At 43.4% G+C, this 26674-nt stretch overlaps 1 protein-coding gene across 3 annotated transcripts in view; it reads right to left on the bottom strand.

Moving 5' to 3' along the window:
• Nucleotides 1-3256: 3256 nt before the first annotated feature.
• CDH16 (cadherin 16) overlaps nt 3257-26674 on the bottom strand; it is a 167316-nt gene continuing 143898 nt past the window's right edge. For all 3 annotated transcript variants that reach the window (XM_030204463.1, XM_030204464.1, XM_030204465.1), the window contains exons 17-18: nt 7183-7299; nt 3257-3460 (exon numbers count right to left, since the gene is read on the bottom strand). In XM_030204463.1, the coding sequence (XP_030060323.1) occupies nt 3357-3460; nt 7183-7299 (221 nt within the window). In that variant the 3' untranslated portion in view covers nt 3257-3356. The remainder of the gene's footprint in view (nt 3461-7182; nt 7300-26674) is intronic.

Raw genomic sequence — 26674 nt, 5'->3', positions numbered from 1 at the left:
GTTGTCTCTTATATAAATCTCCTCAACGATTCTCATTTCCTTTTCTTGGGGTGCATTCATTATGAATCAGTCTACTCTTGGAATCAAGTGTTTTGAATATGGAGAGCAGGGGTATATATGTTAGATTGGGAGTTATGGGCCCTTATGATTATGCAGGAAAAAAAGCATAACATGAGACATGCTAAAGCATTCCATGTTAGTTTTGTCATGTGCAAAAATATCCTCTCTCTGTACCCCTCAGAGTACTCCCCTATATATACCTATAAAGCCCCCCAGCATCCCTACCCGCCTTCCCCCAGCCCCTCCATGCACAGAGAAGAACCCCACACAGTACTCAGCCCACAGTGCCTCAATCTTGTATACCCCATTCTACCAACGCCTCGAGCCCACTGCCGCCCCAGCCATACAAGCAAGAAATCTGCCCATAAAGTTGTTCCAACCGAAACTCCAATGCTCAACTTACTGCTGAGGTGAGTTGTTAAAGCTGGGTTTCTGTAAATGGCGGTGGCACTGGCTAGGCAGTGCCATTCTAGCCTAACCCCAGAGCTTTTCTTTGTCTTACCAGACATCTCGTTTACAACTTTGGATAAAAATTTGTCCATATAGCTATAAGCAAGCCTTTGATGTGATCTGCTCCTCTGTGTCTGACAAAAAAGTTACCACAAGGAAAATTTGTAGATTTTTTTTTAAAATTATGAGTTTCATGGGTTGATTGTTTCAGCACAACAGATTCTAGACTTTTCACACATGAAGCTTATTCAGCTTTGGTACATTATCAGCATCCAAAATAAACCCCAAAAGCAGGTCAACTGTCTCTTAGGTTTTATCACTTTATATAGAAAGGTTATATTCTACAAGACATCTCTTTAAAACTTTCAGGGGCTGATATGAACCTATTTGTGCAGCCACTCTGTAACTCACATCTTAACTGCAATCACCAGAAAAGCAGCCGATCGGGCAGTCTGGAGTTTCTCAGTAAGAGGAACTGGGATTTTTGTTAACATAAGATCAGATGTACTAATGGACGTTTTTCTGTTTTTTTGTATATGTACTAAATATTTTTCCCCACAGACACAAAATGCAAAATGCTTTTCGTAAAGCACACCAATAGAAAAAAATATTTACTGGTCAGTATTCGCTGCTGACAGCCATGGGCTGAATTAAACCCAGGTATTCAATGCTGGGCCATCTCCAGACACTGGAATTGAATATCCGGGTCAGTACAGTGCATTCACTCTGCAGCCCCTCACTACCTTTCTACCCTCATCTCTCCCTACACTCCTTCCCAGAAACTCCGTTCACTAGGTAAAACTCTCCTAACTGCACCCTTCTCCTCCACCGCTAACTCCAGACTCCGTTCCTTTTATCTTGCAGCTGAGCCGCCTTGTCAAGCTCCAACTCTGGCCGCCTTCAAATCCGGACTAAAAGCCCACCTGTTTAATGCTGCTTTTAACTCCTAATTTTTCACTTGTTCGTAACCTTTATCTTATCTTCCTCTCTTCAATAGTCCCTTATCCCTATGTGTCCTATCTGTTTGTCCTATCCTTATCCCTTATTTGTCCTGTCTGTCTGTCCTGATTTAGATTGTAAGCTCTCTTGAGCAGGGATTGTCTCTTCTTCATGTTCAATTCTGAAGCACTGCGTACGACTGGTAGCGCTATAGAAATGATTTGTAGTAGTAGTAGTAATACAGTCACCAGGAAGTAAACTGGGCATCAGCCGATATTAGACCAGTGCCCAGTTTGCTTGGTTTGATAAAGTTAGGACAGACTTTTTGTTCTCCTAATTTTATGCACTTGTTTAACCAGTTAGTCAACTGAATATCATCGCTAACCAGTCAAGTGCTGGATCCACCTAAGCTCCGCCTCAGTCCACCCGGTACTAACCAGATAGGCGCAATGGTCAGAGGCAATATTTAGTTAAATTGCAGCTGGCCCAGTGTGGTCTAAGTGGGCAGAAGCCTATCCTGTCTGCTTAAACTGGGCTGAATATCAAACTCATAGTATTTATACCTCATAGTTAACATTGGATCCTTTGCATATAATCACAGTACAGATCACTTGCTAATTTTGTGCAAAATAAAATGTATTCCTAATCTCATCTCCTATGCCTAGAGTCTTTAATTGATGGCCCCAGTGCAGCATCATCTTGTTTCACATATCCATCATGAGGGGCTAGACATCTTTAGAATCAAAGTCCCAGTTAAAGCCAGAGTAAAACCATTTCTTTATCATGCCTGTTAACATTGCTTTAGTGGTAAGCAATAAGTTCTTCCAGTTGTATCATTCCTGATGAGGATTATGTGTGTACATCTTGGATACAAGGCAACAGCCAAAAAACGGCATTGAATTAGCGTTAAGTCTGAAACCTGTGAGTAGTAGTGTCACTTGTCAAGGCTTCAGTCCTTTGGATAAGTAATTTGGGATGTGGCCTTAATGCCTGGCGCTTATGATCCACTGATGCTCACACGTGTCAGACCTGTGCTAATTCAGCTCCTTAGGAATCAATGTGGAAAGGGTTTGTTTGGAATTAGACAGATAAACCTTCACAGTTAAAAGTCTTCCTCCTGCAGTGACTGGTTAAATTTTGTTTGAGCTTACTGTTTCTGGACAAATTTAGTCAAACAAAATGAGGTGGAACAGAGGCACGGTTCAATTTTAACCATTCTGCTCTCATATTACACATGGGTCAGCCAACTGAGGCAGCTCTGGTCAACCAGACTTCAGGCCTAAGATTAACTGGTCAAGTATCTAAAGTTATCTGGATAAAGTTGTCAGGATCACTTTACTTATGAAGGGTGGACTGAAAATATCAGACTTTCTGATTAAAATGCCATTCAATTTTTTTTTTTTTTGCTTTCCTGTTTCTTCCTGTTCCTTGGACTTTTGGCTGGCTCTGTTGGAACTGGGGTTGGTATTTGACAGTGTGAATCCTTATTTGAAATTTCTTGGATTTTTCCCCTTCCATTCACTCAGCCCTTTTATTGCAGGGACAGACTTCATTTGGGGAACCAGGAACTTGAGCACCAAAGCTTCTGGAACCCTACAAACATCAGGTAAGCAGAATTAAAAAAAAAATATGGGGCAAACCTAGGTAGTCACAATTGAAGGTTAATGGTTCCATAGCCCAACTGGAACCTCAAAGGAGCAGGAAGAAATTGTCAGGCAAAAAACTGAAACTGAAACAAATGAGTCCCTCTTATCAGTCAATGCACACAGAACACTATATCAAGGACGTCTTAGAAAGCAATACAGTCTGTCATTCTAGGATATAATTGCATTAAACATGAGAGACAGTAAAAAGATTTTATTATGCAGGTGATATCTGGAAAATCAAAAGTTCCGTGCTGGTTTATTTTATACTGGAGACTGCAAAGGAATTGTGTCCGATGTCCTTGTTGTCTTCTTTTTGCTGCTTCCCAGGAGAAAGAGTCGTACAAAAATTATAAGCAAGAAGAAACCTAGCCAAAAAAAAATAAATAAATAGCATGGCCTAATTAAAAAAATACATTCATAGGGGTTTTGCCTGGCCTGTTAAACATTAATTATTATTCTATATGAATATACAGTGGGGGAAATAAGTATTTGATCCCTTGCTGATTTTGTAAGTTTGCCCACTGACAAAGACATGAGCAGCCCATAATTGAAGGGTAGGTTATTGGTAACAGTGAGAGATAGCACATCACAAATTAAATCCGGAAAATCACATTGTGGAAAGTATATGAATTTATTTGCATTCTGCAGAGGGAAATAAGTATTTGATCCCCCACCAACCAGTAAGAGATCTGGCCCCTACAGACCAGGTAGATGCTCCAAATCAACTCGTTACCTGCATGACAGACAGCTGTCGGCAATGGTCACCTGTATGAAAGACACCTGTCCACAGACTCAGTGAATCAGTCAGACTCTAACCTCTACAAAATGGCCAAGAGCAAGGAGCTGTCTAAGGATGTCAGGGACAAGATCATACACCTGCACAAGGCTGGAATGGGCTACAAAACCATCAGTAAGACGCTGGGCGAGAAGGAGACAACTGTTGGTGCCATAGTAAGAAAATGGAAGAAGTACAAAATGACTGTCAATCGACAAAGATCTGGGGCTCCACGCAAAATCTCACCTCGTGGGGTATCCTTGATCATGAGGAAGGTTAGAAATCAGCCTACAACTACAAGGGGGGAACTTGTCAATGATCTCAAGGCAGCTGGGACCACTGTCACCACGAAAACCATTGGTAACACATTATGACATAACGGATTGCAATCCTGCAGTGCCCGCAAGGTCCCCCTGCTCCGGAAGGCACATGTGACTGCCCGTCTGAAGTTTGCCAGTGAACACCTGGATGATGCCGAGAGTGATTGGGAGAAGGTGCTGTGGTCAGATGAGACAAAAATTGAGCTCTTTGGCATGAACTCAACTCGCCGTGTTTGGAGGAAGAGAAATGCTGCCTATGACCCAAAGAACACCGTCCCCACTGTCAAGCATGGAGGTGGAAATGTTATGTTTTGGGGGTGTTTCTCTGCTAAGGGCACAGGACTACTTCACCGCATCAATGGGAGAATGGATGGGGCCATGTACCGTACAATTCTGAGTGACAACCTCCTTCCCTCCGCCAGGGCCTTAAAAATGGGTCGTGGCTGGGTCTTCCAGCACGACAATGACCCAAAACATACAGCCAAGGCAACAAAGGAGTGGCTCAGGAAGAAGCACATTAGGGTCATGGAGTGGCCTAGCCAGTCACCAGACCTTAATCCCATTGAAAACTTATGGAGGGAGCTGAAGATGCGAGTTGCCAAGCGACAGCCCAGAACTCTTAATGATTTAGAGATGATCTGCAAAGAGGAGTGGACCAAAATTCCTCCTGACATGTGTGCAAACCTCATCATCAACTACAGAAGACGTCTGACCGCTGTGCTTGCCAACAAGGGTTTTGCCACCAAGTATTAGGTCTTGTTTGCCAGAGGGATTAAATACTTATTTCCCTCTGCAGAATGCAAATAAATTCATATACTTTCCACAATGTGATTTTCCGGATTTAATTTGTGATGTGCTATCTCTCACTGTTACCAATAACCTACCCTTCAATTATGGGCTGCTCATGTCTTTGTCAGTGGGCAAACTTACAAAATCAGCAAGGGATCAAATACTTATTTCCCCCACTGTATATGACTAGAACTTGAGATGCACGTGTAGGGGGCAAAACTAACTTGCAAAACTTGACTTGCACTGTTTACTCTATTTGGACTTTTGTGGACTTTTGCACTAGCAGGATTTTCTATTTGGACTTTGCATTCATACTTGCACCTTTGCTTTGTACCAAAACCTCAGCTTTTCTATAATGAGCCTAGACTAAAACCTACAGTTTGGACTTTTACTAGTAATATCTATTTGTTAACCAGTAGCTAGATAACAAATTGTAGTAGTCAGCAATTTAGGTTTGTAAGGAAGGCAGCTGGCTCTGCCAGTGCAGTCTCGTGATCCATGCATGGAGGCTGTATTGTGTGAATGTGCTGGAACACTGCAATAAGTTACATTTCTTGCAAAGTAACAATTTCTATGAAAGCTATGAAACTGACGTATCTTTTCTCTGTGAGAACTACAGAACTACTAATGTACTGCGTATGTGTATGTGTGATGTATGGTGTGTTTTATGCGCATGACCACTAATTTGTATAAGAACGAGTGTCAGGTGACGCTAGGGGCGCAGTATCCTGAGTCTGAACTTAGTACTGTGACAGCTAGCTAATAAAAGTTGCCTTGCTTTGGAAGTCAGGGTCTCGGCCTCCTGATTTACTTGCTAATTAGTCCTGTTTCACAAGGAGTGTGACGTGTTAAGATGAAAGGAAAAAGCTGAAGTGAATGAGCCAGGAAAACTCCCAGACTTGTAACTTAATTCCTGGCCCTAATTTGTGTGATTATCAGTCAGCTTACTTACCTGCCTGTGTCTCAGGTTGAGGGAATTACACTGACTCCCACTCAATTTAAGAATTCAGGGAGCAGGTACTGCTTGTTAACCTGAAAATAGTGGGAACACCCCCAGTAGGTGGTATGTTGAATTTGCAGCTTCAATGGAGAAAAATCCAGCATTAAGCTGTGCTAACTGCAAATTTTACCATGTTTAGTAAAAGGGCCCCAGAATTTGTAAGAAAATTGGGCAGAATGCACCACTGCATGTGTCATTAATGCAAACGCCATTTCTGATGTGAGTTGCAATTCCATCTTTATCTAAGGAGAAATTGATTATCTTGCAAACTCATTGAATGGCCCTTTTGTATTACAGAGGCAACCATTTCTCATGGACTGGCAGATGTCTTATCTGACGTAGCAAGAAGGTATAGCTTAAATGCCCTAATTCTATACATGGTGCTAAAAATTGCACACGTAAATTTGGGTGCACCCAATTTGCACACTCAATTTAACTGATAAATGAGCCAATTAGTGCTGATAATTGGGCACGAATAATCAATCATTGGCGCTAAGTGACATTAGAATTTGCATGCACATCTTTAGGAGACGGGATCTGCATGGAAAATTTACACTCAGATCCGAAAATAGGGTGAGGCCTTGGGAAGGGCATAGGCGGATCAGGGGCATTCCTAGAATTTGCGCATGGTGTTATAGAATTCAGAGGATCCACGCCTAACTTAGGCATGAGAATTTACACCGTTTATAGACTAGCGTTTAGCATTAATTTTTATTGGTTGCTAAATCTGAGCACCATTTACAGAACTGAGTCCAAAACAACTATTGAAACTACACATGCCACATGCTGGTATCATGTTACTTTTATAGTTACAGTGTTACAACTACTTACTACTACTACTTAACATTTCTAGAGCGCTACTAGGGTTACGCAGCGCTGTACAAATTAACAAAGAAGGACGGTCCCTGCTTAAAATCTTGGAAGACCATTTCTCCTTTTCCTTTTTCATAGGAGTGGAGGAGTGGCCTAGTGGTTAGAGCACCGGTCTTGCAATCCAGAGGTGGCCGGTTCAAATCCTGCTGCTGCTCCTTGTGATCTTGGGCAAGTCACTTAACCCTCCATTGCCTCAGGTACAAACTTAGATTGTGAGCCCTCCTGGGACAGAGAAATATCCAGTGTACCTGAACATAACTCACCTTGAGCTACTACTGAAAAAGGTGTGAGCAAAATCTAAATTAATAATAATAATAATAATATACCTACCCATAACTCCCAGGGTTCCAACGATGAGGCTGACTGCTGAAAAGATTGTGGGCATTCCTTCCATCCTCCCAACCTCTCTGAAGCAGTAGCTTGCAGCAATGCACTTACAGATAGTTACTGTTTCAGAAGGGAAAGAAAAGATTCAATATTCATTTGTCCACTCAATAGCCTAATGTGTAGAGCAGCAGACAGAGAATCAGGAAAGCTAGAGTTGAAATCCCACTGATGATTCCTTGTGATCTTGGGCAGGTCACTTTACCCTCCATTGCCTCAGGTGCAAAATTAGGCTACAAGCCTTCCAGGGACAGAGAAATACCTATAGTGCCTGTATGTAACTCACATTGAGCAGCTACTGTAAAAGTTGAGAGCTAAATCCAAAACCCTTCAAAGACAAGCAAAACACTATGTACTTGAAAATGAGATGTATGTGTTGGTAGAACAAACATAAGTAAAAAAAAAAATACAAAATGGGATCATAAAAATATATCAAAACCTCCAAACACTAAAATATAAATTAGAGGTTATAGGTTAGATTCTATCAGAGCCGAAAAAAATATGCTTAAGCGTATTCTATAAACTACACCTAAAGTTAAGCGCGGTTTATAGAATACATCTAAATTTAGGTGTGGTTTATACAATACACCCAGCACCCATTTCCTGCAGCTACATTTAGTCACGGACATTTTCGCCAACTAAATCCTGGTATAAATACCAACGCTTAAGTTACATGCGAAACGGGCATATTCTGTTATACTGCACGTAAATTCTAGGAATGCCCCTCCCATGGCCATGCCCCCTTTTCAGATCTGTGTCTTAGAATTTGCATGCATCACTTTATAGAATACTAGTAAGAAATGCCCGTTTCTGGCAAAAATGAAACGGGCGCTAGCAGGGTAATCCCCCCCCCCCCGTCCTCCCTCCCTCCTGAGTTGCAGACACCCCCTCCGTGCCTCCGTTCCGAGTTGCACACCTCTCCTCTTCGTCCCTTCGTCCCTCAGTGACGTGGTTGTGTGGGCCGCCCCGCCCTCAACGTCATCGCGTTTTGACGCGAGGGCCGCCCCGCCCTCAACATCATCGCGTTTTGACGCGAGGGCGGAGCTACAGTGACTGGAGCCTGCAGGCCAAACCGGATATCTCGGGCGCCTCAAGTTTCCGGCTTGAGGCTTCAAAGTGCCTTTTATATATATAGATGCTTAGAAAGTTGTGCCTGCAAATTCCAATTAGTGGCAATAAATGCTTGTCAAGTGCAATTATCGGTGCCGATTGGCTTTATTAAGCCAATTAAGTTGCACACACAAATCAGAATATAACCAGATTTGAGTGCACAACTTAAGTGTTTAGAATTTGGGGGTATATGCAAAAAGAAAATTTTAAATTAAATATAAAAATAAAACAAAACAAACTATCAAAATAGCACAAAAAAATACCCACAAAGTAGGTAATAATGATATGTGAGATTGGTACTCAGAATCATGTAGCGTGATCAACCAAGCAATTGGCAAACTCCAAATTCAATCATTGCACCAGACCCTATCTGAAAGGATTCAAACATTCTTGTTTTTTTAAGTAAAATATCCACAGTTTCAAAATACTGCAAAGAAACAGAGGAAGCCCTTTGTACTTTTCTGACTTATTTTATACAAAATATAAATACAGGCCAAAGGGTATAAGAGCCAGGATAATGTAAAATGAAGAAAACTGCCTCTGTAGAAGTCCCTGCTCAGATCTCATTTAGAGTGCTGTGAACAATTCCGGAGACCGACCCTACAGAAAGATATAAACAGGATGGAGTATACATATAAAGTATCACATACCATGTAAAATGAGTTGGCAGATTGGATGGACCATACAGGTCTTTATCTGCCGTCATTTACTATGTTACTATGAGTCGATTCAGAAGGCAGCTACTAAAATGTTCTATTCTATTCATAGTATTTATTAGACACCAACTCCCATGCGACTGATCCAATGATCAGGATTTAACATACACACTAACTCCCTAATTCTATAAACTTGCACAATTTCTAGAATAAGGTCTTTGCACGCGCAACTTAATTTAGGGGCCCTTTTACTAAGTCGCCTAGGCACCTACGCACACCCAACGCGCACAAAATTGGAGTTACCGCCTAGTTACCGCATGGCCCTTGCAGTAAATTTATTACCTCCCAGTTACCGTGTGAGACCTTACTGCTAGGTCAATGGCTTGCGGTAAGGTCTCAGACCCAAAGTGGACGCGCGCCAATTTTCATTTTGCCACATGTCCATTTTAGGCAAAATTTTTAAAAAGGCACTTTTTGTAGGTGCGCTGAAAAATAATTCTGTGCGCATCCAAAACATGTGTCTACACTACCGCAGGCCATTTTCAGCACACCTTAGTAAAATGACTCTTTAATAATTCGTTGTTAAGTAGGGTTAACAGTTATTGGCTTAAATTGGTGTTAATTGGTGCTAATTAGCAATTAGAAATGTAGAAAACAGAGAAAATGACAGCAGATAAAGGCCATATGGCTTATCCAGTCTGCCCATCCATATCATCCGCTATCTCTTCCTCCCCCTAAGAGATCTCACATGTCTGCCCCAAACTTTCTTTGAATTCAGATTCAGGCCCAGATGCACAAAACCTAACGAGCCCACAACTTGCGTTTTAAACTGGCTCCAGCCAGTTTAAAACGCAAGTAGTTCACCCCGGGCATGCACTAAGGGCATTTTCCCTGCCACGGTAGCAGGCAACGAAAACGGAATGCAAATGATTGAAAAGCTATTATAATGAGCTGCACTACCGTTGCAGCCCATTATAATGAGATGCACTACCGTTTTTCCGATTCCCTTACCGTAGGAACCCTAACGAGATGTCTGACCTCTTGTTAGGGCTCCTGTGAGGGAATCGGAAAGGAAAAGGGCCCCCAAAAAAGGTAAAAAAGAAACAAAAAAAAAAGCAGGGAGTGCATATGAGGGGCGTCCTTTAAGGACGTACTCTCCCTGCGCTTCTGAGAGACGTCTTTTTTTTCGCATTTTTTTTTTTAGCTCTGCCAGCGCTAGTGTTTTTCCCCCTTCTATTTTGTCTTCGCCGCCCCTCCACAGCAAAACTTTTATGTTTTCCTGGTTGCCGGAGAATCGGGACGTCCCTTTAGATTAGGCTCCTCTTCCTGGTTTCTTCAGCCAATCAGAGCGCGTTTCGCTGACAACAGCCAGCTAAGCCTGCTTTGATTGGCTGAAGAGACCAGGAAGAGGAGCCTAATCTAAAGGGACGTCCCGATTCTCCGACTCAGGTACCGAAGGACTAGAGAATGCAAGTGAGCTACAACAAGTAGCTCATTTGCATTCCCTATCGTTAATGCATTCCTGTTCCCTATCGATTCGCTATGGAATCGGTAGGGAACGGGAATTACCAATGTCTTTAATGCATCTGGGCCACAGTCCTCATCTCTACGACCTCCACTGGCCACCGGGAGGTCATTCCATGCATCCACCACCTTCTCTGTAAAGAAGTATTTCCTTAGATTACTTTTGAGTCTACCTCCCTTCAACTTCATCTTATGCCCTCTCGTTCCAGAGCTTCATTTCAGTTGAAAGAGACCTGCCTCCTGTGCATTTATGCCATGGAGATATTTAAATGTCTCAATCATATCTCTTCTCTCTCATCGTTCTTCCAAGATATATACATATTGAGATCTATGAGGAAGGGTATGGAGTCCAGGTGTGCGGATGTTATAATGCCGTTGTATCGCTCCATGGTGCGACCGCACCTGGAGTATTGTGTTCAGTACTGGTCTCCGTATCTCAAAAACGATATAGTAGAATTGGAAAAGGTACAGCGAAGGGCGACGAAAATGATAGTGGGGATGGGACGACTTTCCTACGAAGAGAGGCTGAGAAGGCTAGGGCTTTTCAGCTTGGAGAAGAGACGGCTGAGGGGAGATATGATAGAAGTGTATAAAATAATGAGTGGAATGGATCGGGTGGATGTGAAGCGACTGTTCACGCTATCCAAAAATACTAGGACTAGAGGGCATGAGTTGAAGCTACAGTGTGGTAAATTTAAAACGAATCGGAGAAAATTTTTCTTCACCCAACGTGTAATTAGACTCTGGAATTCGTTGCCGGAGAACGTGGTACGGGCGGTTAGCTTGACGGAGTTTAAAAAGGGGTTAGATAGATTCCTAAAGGACAAGTCCATAGACCGCTATTAAATGGACTTGGAAAAATTCCGCATTTTTAGGTATAACTTGTCTGGAATGTTTTTACGTTTGGGGAGCGTGCCAGGTGCCCTTGACCTGGATTGGCCACTGTCGGTGACAGGATGCTGGGCTAGATGGACCTTTGGTCTTTCCCAGTATGGCACTACTTATGTACTTATGTCTTTATATGCTGTTTGATGAAGACCACCCTCTGGCCTGACTCCATCCTAGTTATATCTTTTTGATGGTGCGGTCTCCAGAACTGTACTCTGAATTAGTCTCACAAGAGATTTATACAGATTTTATCACCTCCTTATTCCTGCTATCCATTCCATGCCCAACTGCCCTTAGTCGCTATTCTAGAATTTGCTTGTGCAAATTCTATCACATACAACTTCTAGGGGGCATGGATGTAGGAAGGTCATGAACAGGTCAGGGTTGTGCCTATGAGTTACACTTTCACAGTATAGAATTCTAAGGGTTCCTTTTAAAAAGCTGTTCTACTGATTAGCAGTCCACTGGATGCAAAGAAGCCCATTCTGTTCCCATGGTCTTCTTTGCATTCAGCATATTAACATAGTAAATGATGGCAGATAAAGACTTATATGGTCCATCCAGTCTGCCCAACAAGATAAATTCATTTTACATGGTATGTGACACTTTATAGTTATACCCGAGTTTGATTTGTCCTTTCCATTCTCAGGGCTTAGACCGTAGAAGTCTGCCCAGCACCGGTTTTGCTTCCCAATTACCGGTATTGCCACCCAATCTCTGCTAAGATTCCATGGATCTATTCCTTCTAAACAGGATTCCTTTGTTGTGTTTATCCCTGCACGTTTGAATTCCATTACCGTTTTCATCTCCACCACCTCCCGCGGGAGGGCATTCCACGTATCCATCACCCTCTCCATGAAAAAATACTTCCTGACATTACTCCTAAGTCTGCCCCCCTTCAACCTCAATTCGTGTCCTCTAGTTCTACCACCTTCCCGTCTCCGAAAAAGGTTGGTTTGCGGGTTAACACCTTTCAAGTACTTGAACATCTGTATCGTGTCACCCCTGTTTCTCCTTTCTTCCAAGGTGTACATGTTCAGGTCGGCAAGTCTCTCCTCATATGGTTTGCAATGCAAATCCCATACCATTTTTGTAGCTTTTCCTTGCACCGCTTCCAGTCTTTTTACATCTTTAGCAAGATACGGCCTCCAAAACTGAACACAATACTTCTAATCGATAGCCCAGCTTTGTAAAAGGAGCCCTAACACTTGCACATCTAATTGCCAGACTTTCGCTAGTATTCTCAGGGCTATTTTTGAGGGGGTACTTGGGGGTACTGAGTACCGGCACCTTTTCTATTATCTGCTAAAATTGACCCATGGTTCCCAAGTTTTAATGAAAGAGCTCAGGCTCTACACACCAATTCTGCCTTGTCATACATTCTGTGACTGGTTGCAGGGGGCCTGGCTATTGTGGGGTGGGTCCCTCAGTGATCACCTCATCCCTGAAGGGCGGCCTGGCATTTGAGTACCGGCCCCTTTTTCACTAGAAAAAACGTACTGAGTATTCTAGAACATAAATTCCACATGGAACTGCCATTATCGAATTCATGCTAAACCGCATCATCCCAGCGCCTAAATTATGGTGCTCTTTCTTGAATCTACCCCTAAGTCTAAAATATGTAAATCTAATTACACTTTTTGAAAATATTTGGCAAAATGAAATATTTTAATAACATGACAGAAAGAATAATAATAAAAATGATGATATTTCATCCACTTAAGAAAACTATTCCATAGTTTAATAGCCTGGAAAGCAAATGAAGGGTTCAAAAGTCGTTCATACCGGACCCCTTTGACGGATGGAAAATTAAACAAGCGTGGACTTGTACAACTAGAACAATACCTAAGAACATAAGTGGAGGAGTGGCCTAGTGGTTAGGGTGGTGGACTTTGGTCCTGAGGAACTGAGTTTGATTCCCACTTCAGGCACAGGCAGCTCCTTGTGACTCTGGGCAAGTCACTTAACCCTCCATTGCCCCATGTGAGCCGCATTGAGCCTGCCATGAGTGGGAAAGCGCAGGGTACAAATGTAACCAAAATAAAATTGATACTATTGGAGATTCTACATGGAATGTTGCTACTATTGGAGATTCTACATGGAATGTTGCTATTCCACTAGCAACATTCCATGTAGAAGGCTGCGCAGGCTTCTGTTTCTGTGAGTCTGACGTCCTGCACGTACGTGCAGGACGTCAGACTCACAGAAGCAGAAGCCTGCGCGGCCACATTGGTGATCTGCAAGGGCCGACTTCTACATGGAATGTTGCTAGTGGGTTGCTAGTGGAATAGCAACATTCCATGTAGAATCTCAAATAGTAGCAACAGTGGAGGAGTGGCCTAGTGGTTAGGGTGGTGGACTTTGGTCCTGAGGAACTGAGTTCGATTCCCACTTCAGGCACAGGCAGCTCCTTGTGACTCTGGGCAAGTCACTTAACCCTCCATTGCCCCATGTAAGCCACATTGAGCTTGCCATGAGTGGGAAAGTACAGGGTACAAATGTAACAAAAAAAAAAAAGTGTTGCCATACTGGCACAGACTGAAGATCCTTCAAGCCCAGAATCCTGTTTCCAACAGTGGCTAATCCATACTCTGTTTATCCTAGAAATACTGTTCAGATAACTGTAAACTTTTAAGTGGCGTTTTACTACTATCACAAGTTAATACTCAATACCAAATAGTAGAATATTAAACAAGCGTCGAGTGCTTTCAAGCCACTGTCTCACAACACGATGTTGTTTATAGGGGAAGTCTCATATAGTCACTACTTAGATTTGACCCAATCATAGAGGTCTATATCTGTCTCGTGACGGCTGTAATCATTGACTCTTCCCCCTTCCTATGTGAGGTAGGAAGGGGGAAGAAAGGGGGAAGAGTCAATGATTACAACCGTCACGAGACAGATATAGACTTTTATGATTGGGTCAAATCTAAGTAGTGACTATATGAGACTTCCCCTATAAACAACATCGTGTTTATTTATTTATTTATTTAGAACATTTATATCCCACATAATCCCAACAGAGCAGGCTCTATGTGGCTAACAATATATAGAGGATGAACATCAAACAAATGCAAGGGCGGAGCAAAGGAAAGGTACATTGGGGGGGGGGGGCGACGCCGCCTTAACTCCGAGGTATGCCTTTTAAATTTCGGAGGAGGGGGGCCCTGGTGCTGGGAGGGAGGAAGGGTGAGCGGGCGGGTGGCCTGGTGCTTGGTTGGCTGGAAGAGGGAGGGAGGGCGGGTGGCCTGGTGCTTGGTGCGAGGGAGGGAGGCTGGCCTGGTGCTCAGAGGGAGGGAGGGTGAGCGGACCAGCGACAGCACGCGCCATGATGGACGAGTCCCTGGGGAGCAGAGGCGAGCTGGCTCGCACTTCCTAACAACCAGCTCGCAAGATGCCACTAAATTTAACAACGGGCTCTTGCGAGCCGGAGCGAGCCGGCTCCAGCACACCACTGGCTCTGCCAGTTCCCTGCTTCCTCTGCTGTTACTTCCTGTTCCGGGGCACAGGGAGCAGGGAACCGGTGGAGCCAACATCCGCACGACTACTCCCAGCACCCCAGCAGGTAAGAAGAATGCTACCGGGGGGGGGGGGGGGGGGGGGAGGGGATGCTGCACCAGGGGTGTGTATCATGCTGCACCTGGGGGGAGGGGGACACAGATGACGCTGCACCTGGGGGAGGGGGGTGCGCAGCAGTGATCTGCACCGGGTAGCAGCCAACTAAGGAACGCCACTGCCAAAATGCTTGGCGGCTACAATTCAGTGTCAAAAAGGGCATCTCAGATCCCAGATTATTGCAATTCAGATTGATGTTGGATACATTCACCATTGCAGCCGGGAGTAAGCTAGAAGGTTGAAATCCATTTCAGGCAGCTGATGTGAAATTAGCATTTGCATTTAGGATGCTGAAAGCTGTTAGAATATTTCTAAGGTCTCTTTCACAGGGTCAGAATAAAGACAGAAAGCAGCAAGAAAAATGGCAATAGTCAGCATGACCTCACACTGAAAATCCTTCATACAAGAGCTGCACAGTTAGCAATTAGCAGGTCTTTGGTCTTTAAAAGGTTAGAACATAATTAGAAAATGGTAAGTTGCCAAGGGATTACTCTCAGTGCCAAAAATGAATCCAGAGTCATTGTGAAACATTAATACCTTAAGAATTACAGGAGCTCTAATCCCCTTCTGGCTGCTACTGCCGTAGCTGTAAATATTGTAAATCAACAAATGTCCTTGTTGATTTGTACTTTCTTAGGCTGGGTGTTTTGAGAGCAGTAAAAATGATATTTTTCTTTCTTTGATTGATGTGTGAAGGCCTGTCAGTAGAATGGAAAGGAATGGAAAGCAAAAATGAGGATGTTATAATGCCTTTGTATCGCTCCATCATGTGACCGAACCTCGAATATTGTGTGCAATTCTGGTAGAATTAGAAAAGGTACAGAGAAAGGCGATGAAAATGATAAAGGGGATGGGACGACTTCCCTATGAGGAAAGGCTAAAGCAGCTAGGGCTCTTCAGCTTGGAGAAAAGATGGCTGAGGGGAGATATGATAGAGGTCAATAAAATAATGAGTGGAGTGGAGCGGGTAGACGTGAATCGCTTGTTTACTCTTTGCAAAAATACTAGGACTAGGGGGCATGCAATGAAGCTACAAAGTAGTAAATTTAAAACAATTTGGAGAAAATATTTCTTCACTCAATGTGTAATTAAAGTCCGGAATTCGTTTTTTCTTCTGTACGTCTATTGAAATATTATTTTGAGGAAATTCTTTTGTTGCCAAAAGAAGTGTTTCCACCTACTGCTAAGGCATATTACATACTAAATAAATGTAAGAAATTTCCTCAACAGGTTAAGACCTTAGAGGCTGCTCAGATTCGAAACCTGGAGGAAATATCTCAGGGCAGCCTTGATTTAACTGCTTTTTTGGAAAAATCTGATTCTGAAATTGTGACTCGAGAGATACTAATTGTAACTTTTTTATTTCCCCAAGACCGTGACCATATTTTGAAATTGTAATTTTGTCACAAAAACCTTTTATGGGTCAGAAGATATGGACGATTCCTGATTTAACTAAAAGCACACAAGATCGTAGAATGTTATTTCTTCAGATGCAGCAAAAAAATGCTTGCAATTGGTGCCAAATGTATTTTGAGAGTTCCCTTTAAATGCTGTGAGACTTTGGGTTCCCAGAAATGTATCTTTTTTGACCCTAATCAGTTGAAAACATTTCTAGAAGCAAGGAAATTAGAGACCCCTGTACCTGCGGGCGAATAAGAGCAGATGAAAACTTTGTATAGATAGTTTTTCTCATATGTAATTTCTATTTTTGTTATTTAGGTTTTTCATGTTTACCCTTGTTTCAGGGATTTTTTTTCCTTTAGATCTCCTCTCTTTATTGTGGACTGCCAAGGCACTAATAATTTCCTTTTCTTTCTCTTGTTTGCATTATTATTGAGTTGTATTACCTTATAGTGCTTTTCTTATCAAGACGATACTTGTAATATTTTGTTAAATTCAATAAATATAAATATAAAATAGATTCATTGCCAGAGAATGTAGTAAAAACAGTTAGCTTAGCAGGGTTTAAGAAACATTAGAGACCATTGGATTAATGCATGAGACTAAAAACTAAGAAAAGGATAATGGATTATACTAGGAGGTAGAAGTCATGATGGATTGTTATGAAGCAGGCTTCATACGACCATAGTTCCCTGTGTTGAAGACAAAGGGGAGCATTGGAGCCGACTGTGGGTGCTGTGGGTGCTTGAGCACCCCCAATATTGAGAAAATTCCTTGTATGTGTCCAAGGAGGGGTAATTTTCATTGGGCTTAACACCCCCAATAATTTTGAAAAGTTGGCTCCTATGAAGGGGAGTGCTGGGTACTTGTTATCATAAGTGGTAGGACTGCCCAGTAGGGAAGCCATTTTGGGAGCAGTTTGGATCTGAACTTCAGGTGGTTTTAGGCAGTGCTTTTTTTCTAGCGAAAAAGGTGCCGGTACTCAAATGCCAGGCCACCCTTCAGGGGTGGGGTGATCACTGAGGGACCCACCCCACAATAGCCAGGCCCCCTGCAATCAGTCACAGAATCTATGACAAGGAAGAATTGGTGTGTAGAGCCTGAACTCATTCATTAAAACTTGGGAACCATGGGTCAATTTTAGCAGACAATGGAAAAGGTGCCGGTACTCAGTAACCCCAAGTACCTCCTCAAAAAAAGCCCTGGTTTTAGGTCACAAGTGTGTGTTAATTCCCAAAATGTGTCTACTTATCAAGGGATTATCAGCTCATGACATAACTTTGTAAAAGGTCATAGCCAACTGTCTTATTGTAGTGAGACTTGAAATAGATCCTGAGTGGAAACAAAACTATGTTCCACTGCCCAGAAGGTGGAAACACAGATTGCACCATGTTATACTAATGTAAAAACTAACAGCTATATGTATAGGTGCCCTTGAAAAATTCTCCACTGGCTGGGGCCTATTACAACCATAGGGGTCCTTTTACTAAGGTGCACTGAAAAAATGGCCTACAGTAGTGTAGGCGTGGGTTTTGGCCGCGTGCAGGCTCATTTTTCAGCGCACCTGTAAAAAATGCCTTTTTCGGGAGGGGGGCTGAAAATGGATGTGTGGCAAAATTAAAACTGGCGTACGTCCATTTGGGGTCTGAGACCTTACCGCCAGCCATAGACTTAGTGGTAAAGTTTCACGCATTAACCGGGCAGTAACGGTCAATGCACGTCAGAATGCCAATTACCGCCTGCGCCCCAGAAAATAAAAATATTTTCTGATGCTCGTATTGGACGTGCGTCAAAATTGAAATTACTGCCCGGGCCACGCAGTAGCCGGGCAGTAACTCAGAACTGACGCATGTTGGGCACACGTAAGCACTTAAGCAGCTTAGTAAAAGGACCCCATACTTAGATGGTGATTAAGTATATTCTTAAGTGGTTCACTGAGTATTTCCTTCAAGACTTTTAAAAACCTTTTAAAAACAAAAAAACTGTTTATGCTGCTGGGAGGGGGAGGGCAGGAGGCGGCACATGGATACTAGGGTAGAAAAAGTCGTACAAACTTCCTTTGGAAAGATAATTGGACAACTCAATATTGTTCCTTATTGGTTGTAATATGGTTAATGGTGTGCACTCTGGGCATCTTTTACTAAGGCACGCTCACGTGTTTAGCGCGCGCTAACATTGTGGGTGCGCTAAAAGTTAGAGATGCCCATAGGAATGCATTGGCGTCTCTAATGTTTAGCGCACCCTCAATTTTAGCGCGTGCTAAAAACATGAGCACGCCTTAGTATCCACAGGAAAATCTTCGGTGAAGTCCCAGAATATATGCTTGAGTTAATTGCCTTACCACCCAGACACAGATTCAGTACCTCACTATCATACCTGAACTTGCACTACCCAGACTGTAATGGCCTTAAATACAAGTCAATTAACGCCTCCAGCTTTGCATACATAGGCACTCAACTGTGGAATGCTCTACCTAAATCAGTAAAATCTACCCAGAACTACCTAAACTTCAGAAAATTATTGAAATCAGTATTGTTTAAGAAAGCTTATTTCCCAGGTTCAACTTAATTTGAATTAACTCTTACCATTAATACAGTGGCGTAGCAGGGGGGGCTGCCACTCGGGGCGGGGTGGTTCGCCGTTGCACCCCCCCGGATGCAGCACGATGACACCCCCCCCCCCCGACGACCAGCTCCTGCACCCTACCTTTAAAAACCTTTAAAAAGAATATTGGGAGTCGCGCCTGCCCTGCACGTACAAGAAATGTGGACCGTCGGCTCTTCCCTTGCTCTGTCCCGCCCTCCGCTGACGCAACTTCCTATTTTCGCAAGGGCGGGACAGAGCGAGAGAAGAGCCGACAGTCCACATTTCTTGTACGTGCAGGGCAGGCGCGACTCCCGATATTCTTTTTAAAGGTGGTGGGGGGGGGGGGGGGTATTGATTCGGTGGGAAAATGTGGGATATAAATGTAATAATAAATAAATAAAAGACGCCCTCTGTTTATTACAGTATTGTACTTTGGATGTGATATTTTCGTATTGTTGTTGGCCGTCTCTATCTTTTCAATAAACATTCAAGTTTTAGAAAAAAATATCTAAGAGAAATTTTATATCATCCAATGGTGAATAAATTTCTGTCTTCAACTTATATTATTTGCCTTCAAAAATTATTAAGGAAGAGGAAGAAAGTGTGACTTATGACGTGATGGAATCCAAGTCTGATTTTCTCTTAACTAATTTCTAGAAACATTTCAGGATGAAGTCGCAGAACAAAACTTCATTGTTATCATTTGCGTTTGAATGTGCTAAAATGAAGATTTTGAAAGCTTACTTTAAAAAGGATTTGCTTTGCTGTGGACAAAAATGGCAAACGTTTGCAGCTGTGGCGCAGGCCACTCAGTTGAGATGGAAATCATTTCTGAAGTTAAAATCTAGAACATTTGCATGACAGCTAGTTTTCATTTAAAGTTCCCATGTCAGCGTCTGCTCAAATTTCAAAATAGTTATAAATATGTTTTCACAGATCCCTCACAGTTGGAAAGAATTTTGCTTGAGGGAAAGTTTGGCGGTTTGTTTAGTGGCCAGCTTGGGGGTGTGTAAGTTGGAGGATTTCTTATGTATTCGGCTGTTATTGATGTTTTCATTTTCCTTTTTTTAGTCTCTTGTTTATTGATTTTTTTCCCTTTCTCTCTTGATGTGGGGCTTGATATTGAAATATGCTGATTTATGTTATTTTTTTATTTCCTGGTTTATTTTCTTCTTACATGATTTATTTGCCTATTTGATTGAAAATTAAAATCTGAAAAAAAAGATACTTTGGTTATAGCTCCAAAATTAATCAATTTAGGCATTGTCTGCCATGCCCATTTTCTGGAATTAATGTGACTACAACAAGGTAATTGTATAAACCATTTTTTTGTGTGAAACAATGATTTATGCACCTAAACGGGCTCTTATAAAAAAGTACAGGCGGTACAAACCAGAGCATAAGTACATAAGTAATACCACACTGGGAAAAGACCAAGGGTCCATCAAGCCCAGCATCCTGTCCACGACAGTGGCCAATCCAGGCCAAGGGCACCTGGCAAGCTTCCCAAATGTACAAACATTAAGTACATAAGTAGTGCCATACTGGGAAAGACCAAAGGTCCATCTAGCCCAGCATCCTGTCACCGACAGTGGCCAATCCAGGTCAAGGGCACCTGGCACGCTCCCCAAACGTAAAAACATTCCAGACAAGTTATACCTAAAAATGAGGAATTTTTCCAGTCCATTTAATAGCGGTCTATGGACTTGTCCTTTAGGAATCTATCTAACCCCTTTTTAAACTCCGTCAAGCTAACCGCCCGTACCACGTTCTCCGGCAATGAATTCCAGAGTCTAATTACACGTTGGGTGAAGAAAAATTTTCTCCGATTCGTTTTAAATTTACTACACTGTAGTTTCATCGCATGCCCCCTAGTCCTAGTATTTTTGGAAAGTGTGAACAGATGCTTCACATCCACCCGTTCCACTCCACTCATTATTTTATATGTTATTCCTGGAATTGTGGATTTTTCCTAAGTCCATCTAGTAGTGGTTTATGGACTTGTCCTTTAGGAAACCTTCTAACCCCTTTTTAAACTCTGCTAAGCTAACTGCCTTCACCACGTTCTCCGGCAACGAATTCCAGAGTTTAATTACGCGTTGGGTGAAGAAACATTTTCTCCGATTTGTTTTAAATTTACTACACTGTAGTTTCATCGCATGCCCCCTAGTCCTAGTATTTTTGGAAAGTGTGAACAGATGCTTCACATCCACCCGTTCCACTCCACTCATTATTTTATATCTCTATCATGTCTCCACTCAGCCGTCTCTTCTCCAAGCTGAAAAGTCCTAGCCTCCTTAGTCTTTCTTCATAGGGAAGTTGTCCCATCCCCGCTATCATTTTAGTCGCCCTTCGCTGCACCTTTTCCAATTCTACTATATCTTTCTTGAGATGCGGTGACCAGAATTGAACACAATACTCAAGGTGCGGTCGCACCATGGAGTGATACAACGGCATTATAACATCCTCACACCTGTTTTCCATACCTTTCCTAATAATACCCAACATTCTATTCACTTTCCTAGCCACAGCAGCACACTGAGCAGAAGGTTTCAGTGTATTATCGACGACGACACCCAGATCCCTTTCTTGGTCTGTAACTCCTAACGTGGAACCTTGCATGACGTTGCTATAATTCGGGTTCTTTTTTCCCACATGCATCACCTTGCACTTGCTCACATTAAACGTCATCTGCCATTTAGCCGCCCAGTCTCCCAGTCTCGTAAGGTCCTTCTGTAATTTTTCACAATCCTGTCGCGAGTTAACGACTTTGAATAACTTTGTGTCATCAGCAAATTTAATTACCTCGCTAGTTACTCCCATCTCTAAATCATTTATAAATATATTAAAAAGCAGCGGTCCTAGCACAGACCCCTGAGGAACCCTTCTCCATTGTGAATACTGCCCATTTAACCCCACTCTCTATTTCCTATTCTTCAACCAGTTTTTAATCCAAAATAGGACATGTCCTCCTATCCCATGACCCTCCAATTTCCTCTGTAGCCTTTCATGAGGTACCTTGTCAAACGCCTTTTGAAAATCCAGGTACACAATATCAACCGGCTCCCCTTTGTCCACATGTTTGTTTACTCCTTCAAAGAATTGAAGTAAATTGGTCAGGCAAGATTTCCCCACACAAAAGCCGTGCTGACTTGGTCTCAGTAATCCATGTCCTCGGATGTGCTCTGTAATTTTGTTCTTAATAATAGCCTCTACCATTTTCCCCGGCACCAACGTCAGACTCACCGGTCTATAATTTCCCTAATCTCCCCTGGAACCTTTTTAAAAAATGGGCGTTACAAAGTATTTCGTACAGGAACTGAAGCATTAAAAATCTGCACGGTAAACATTTTTGCTTAGGCGTATTCTATAAGCAATGCTTAGAAACAAGGACTGAAGCCAAGGGGAATCAGCTGACTACACAGTGTGTTCACTGGCCCCGCAGTGGCCCTCTCTTCGTTTCTATGGTTCTTCTATTTAAAATCTGAAGCTCTGCAGAGCAGGGGCATAGCTATGTGGGGCATGTGTCCCCACAGATTTAGCCTTGGCCCCCTCTATTTTTGACCCCCCGCCGCTGACCCTCCGCCACCATTTGATCCCCCCTCTCGCTGCCACCAACCCTCCCTCGCCGCCGCCAGGTACCTGTGCTGGCAGAGGTCCCCAATCCCCGCCAAGCCGAAGTCTTCTTCAGCGCCGGTCTCCGGTGCCTTCGCTGATCTGTTTCTGTCAGTCCTGACTCCAGACGTCCTGTATGTAGCCCCATGCAGGATGTGCATGCAGGATGTCAGGAGTCAGGACTGACAGAAACAGATCAGCGAAGGCGCCGGAGACCGGCACTGAAGAAGACTTCGGCTGGCGGGGGTTGGGGACTCTTGCCAGCAAAGGTACCTGGCAGCGGCGAAGGCGATGGGGAGGGTCTGTGGCGGGAGGGGGTCGGCGGCAGCAGGGGGAGGGGTCTAACTTTTGTGGCAGACAGTGCACAGCATATTAAAATGCATGGTAAGTAGCAGTGTTCCCTTTAAGCTGAGCAGGAGTCCTCAACTGCATTGCTGCTGGGGGGGGGGGGGGGGGGTAGGTGCTTCACTATTATGTTTTCAATCGCTAGGGACAGGCAGGTTCCCTGGAGACCTGCACAGCTTACTTGTCCCTCACTATTGAAACTGTGATAGTAAAACAGCACCCCCCACTGGCAGGACTGTAGATGGAGGACTCCCACTCAGCTTAGTGGGAACAGTGGAAGCAGCCTTCTATCTAACCCTGAGCAATGCAGAGTTGTGCACTGATCCTACCATGCAGCCACAACACGAGAAAACCCACCCCCAGGTCTGAGATAGCATAGGGAGCCCCTACAGTCTGCATCTGCCCCAATCTCCCTTCCCCTTCCCCAACTTGACCTGACCCACACATAAATACACAGCAGCACCCTCCACATTCCTGACATGCCCCCCCTACACTAAACACAAATTACCACCTAGTAGCATCCCCACTGACTCAAACTAAAACTCCCTGGTATCTAGTGGCAGCTCCTCCAACCCCCCTAACCCGTCCCCTCCTTCATTGTAGTGCATAAAAATGCCTGGTGTTTAGTGTACCCCATCCTCCCTCTCCCCCCAACTAAACCTGCCTTCCCCCGACTTTTAAAGAACCCCCAACAATTCCCTGGTGCAGTGGCATAGCTAGGACTGAATGGGCCTTGGTTGGAAAAAATAAGATGGACCCCCTATAATATCACCTCTCCTAGTAAACAAACCCTGGAAAAAGCAAACACATTCCAGACCTATATAGAAAACCTGTTATAGTAATAGAAATAGAAACTGAAATACAAGATATCAGAAATGCACATTTCCCAAAGTTGACATATTACAGTTAGTAAATTCAGAAAAAAAAACATTTTTCTACCTTTGTTGATTAAGCATTGTTTTGGTCCCAGTGTGTCTTTCCTGCTTTTTCTTAACTCTCTTTCTAGGTCTCCTGCCTTTTTTACATTTTTTTCTCTCTCTTTGTCCACCATCCATCTTCCCTCTGTGTCCATTATTCATCCTATCTAGTATCTCCCCTCTGTGTCCCTGTCCCTATTCTCCTGTGTCTAGCAATGCCCCTCTGTGTCCTTGTCCCTATTCTCCTGTGTCTAGCAATGCCCCTCTGTGTCCTTGTCCCTATGCTCCCTCCATGCCCAGCATCTCTTCTCTGTGTCCCTGTCCCTCCCCCTTCTCTCTTCCTTTCCTTCTGCACCCCCTGTCCTAGGCCCAGCATTTCTCCCTCTCTCTCTCCTGCCACTCTTGCGTCCGCTCTCCCACCCCCAGGCCAGCATCTCTCCCTCTCACATCCTGGCCCCCCCATGGTCTGGCATATCTCTCTTTCCCTCTCTCCGTTGGTCCAACCTTTCTCCTCCTCTCTATCTTCCCCTCCTTTTTGGTCTGGGTGTCTCCCTTTTTTCCCTCCACTTCCCCCCAGCATCTCTCCTTCTTTCTCTCTTCCTGCTGTGAGACACCACAGATTTTTAGTTGAGTCAGAGGGGGGTGCCACTAGATGGGAATTTGTGTTTGTTGGGGGAGGGGGATCATGTCAGGTAGTGGGATGGTGCTGCTAGACACCAGGGGGGTTGTTGGGAGGGATGCCATGACTTTTTTTCCAGCAACTTAAAAATAATGTCACTCTTACTGTTAGTGGATGAGCCAATCATCGCTCATGCGCTGACAGGAAGGGGGACGCTTTTCAATGAGCTGCAGATTACTGCTGTGATTTTAACATAGCAGTAACTTGCCTGCTCATTGATTACTGCATCTGAATGGTATTTATTTGTGGAGAGCTTGTGTTAGAAACTGTGCGATTAGCAGCTCTAATGCCTGGCTTTCTGTATTGATCCCTCTGTGAATCCCTGTAATGCTGACCCATTAGTGGGGGGAAGGAACACATGGCAAATGGGCAGAAGGAATGGAAAATAGAATGGCGGAGAGGGAACAGTCACCCTGGGAGTTTCCAGAAGGAGTTTAGACACTGGAAGGATGATGGGGCCCAACTAATCTAGAAATCTCTGCAGTTTTGTGAGTGCATACTAAAATGCAAACAAATACCTGAATTTACAAAATAGAAAATTTTAGCTCTTGATGCTGTTTCATAGTGAAACTTCTTCCAGGGCATGTTGACAGAACCCAGGTATGTCTGCAACAAGTTTCATTGAAGCAATGGATGACCTATTCCCTTGTCTGTCAATGTACTCCAAGACTGCTTTCCAGTTGGGAAAGGATTAGCTGATCTCTCGTTTTAATACTATGTGGCATTTGCCTTACTGTTACACGTTATATGCTGCTTTTATTCTGTGTATATTATCTGTTGTATTTATTTACATTTCCTTGGACACTATCTGATAAACTGTGCATATAAGTGCAACACAACTCCGCTTCCCCCAAACCATAGACTCTAAGGAAGTATTGGAGGCACAAGGTGCCCAAGATCACAGAGTAGCAGCAGAGGGCACCTGACCAGACCTCAGATTTCCTCAATCTAGCTCATTTCTCAATGGACTAGGCCATGTTATACTACATTCCCTCCCCTAGCCCTCTTTTAGGGAGTCTTTTACTAAGGCGCGCTCACATTTTCGGCGTGTGCTAAAAATGGGCATTTCTAACATTTAGCGCTCATCTGTTTTTAGCGTGCTTTGAAAACGTGAGCGAGCCTTAGTAAAAGACCCCCTTATTTTCTTTCTCATTGCCATCTGGAAACAACACTTCATGGTCTACTAACTGAGAACAAGGAGGCAGCTGTTCTCGTGGCTTCTGGAGCTCAGTGCCACGGTCATAGCTTCCATCTGTGATCCTTCCAGTTCTGCTTGCGGGTCTGCCGCTCACACTTCTCTCCCCACCCAGGGTTCAGCAGCATCTTCCCCCCTCTCCACTCCGAACCCTTATTTTATCATCCTCACTTTAATATTTCCTTGTCTCTTGTTTGTCCTGATTGTCCTAATTAGATTGTAAGCTCTGTCGAGCAGGGACTGTCTCTTCATGTTCAAGTGTACAGCGCTGCGTACGTCTAGTAGCGCTTTAGAAATGATAAGTAGTATCTTAATGGGGCATAACTATTCAAGCTCATGTTCCTCTTCTGAGTGTGTTTGGTCTAAGGAGGTCCCCTTTAATGACCTGTCACAGAACACTCAGAGAGGTTCATTTTCAAATAAAAATGAAAAGCACACAATTTAATCTGAATAGCAATTTGAGATGCAAGCATCAAAACATTATCTAGGTTAAGTTAATTCTAACATGCCCACAGCAATGGACTCTTAAATTTTTAAGTGCCCGTTGACCTTATAAAATGCTAATGAAGCTTTGGAGAATTTTATGCTGTGCTAGGAAAACAAATACTGTGCTAACTGCTAAAATATCTCGAGAGCAGTTTTTTAAAATAGGAAATTAAAGGAGTAACCTAACGGTCGGTGAAGTGGTTTGAGAACCCAGGGAACTGGGTTCAATTCCCACTAAAACTCCTTGTTACTCTGGGCAAGTTGTGTAACCCTCCATTGCCCCAGGTACAAAATAAGTACCTGTAGATAATATGTAAACTGCTTCGATTGTAACCACAGAAAAGCGGTATATCAAATCCCATCCCCTTTTCCTTGGTAACAGCAGCTTTTAGAAGAGGCTCTCGAGTTTCACCAATTGTGT

Source organism: Microcaecilia unicolor, chromosome 5 (assembly GCF_901765095.1).
Source record: "Microcaecilia unicolor chromosome 5, aMicUni1.1, whole genome shotgun sequence".
Classification (NCBI taxonomy): Eukaryota; Metazoa; Chordata; class Amphibia; order Gymnophiona; family Siphonopidae; genus Microcaecilia; species Microcaecilia unicolor.
Note: the sequence above shows the minus strand (reverse complement) of the source record. Positions and strands in the feature narration are given on the sequence as shown.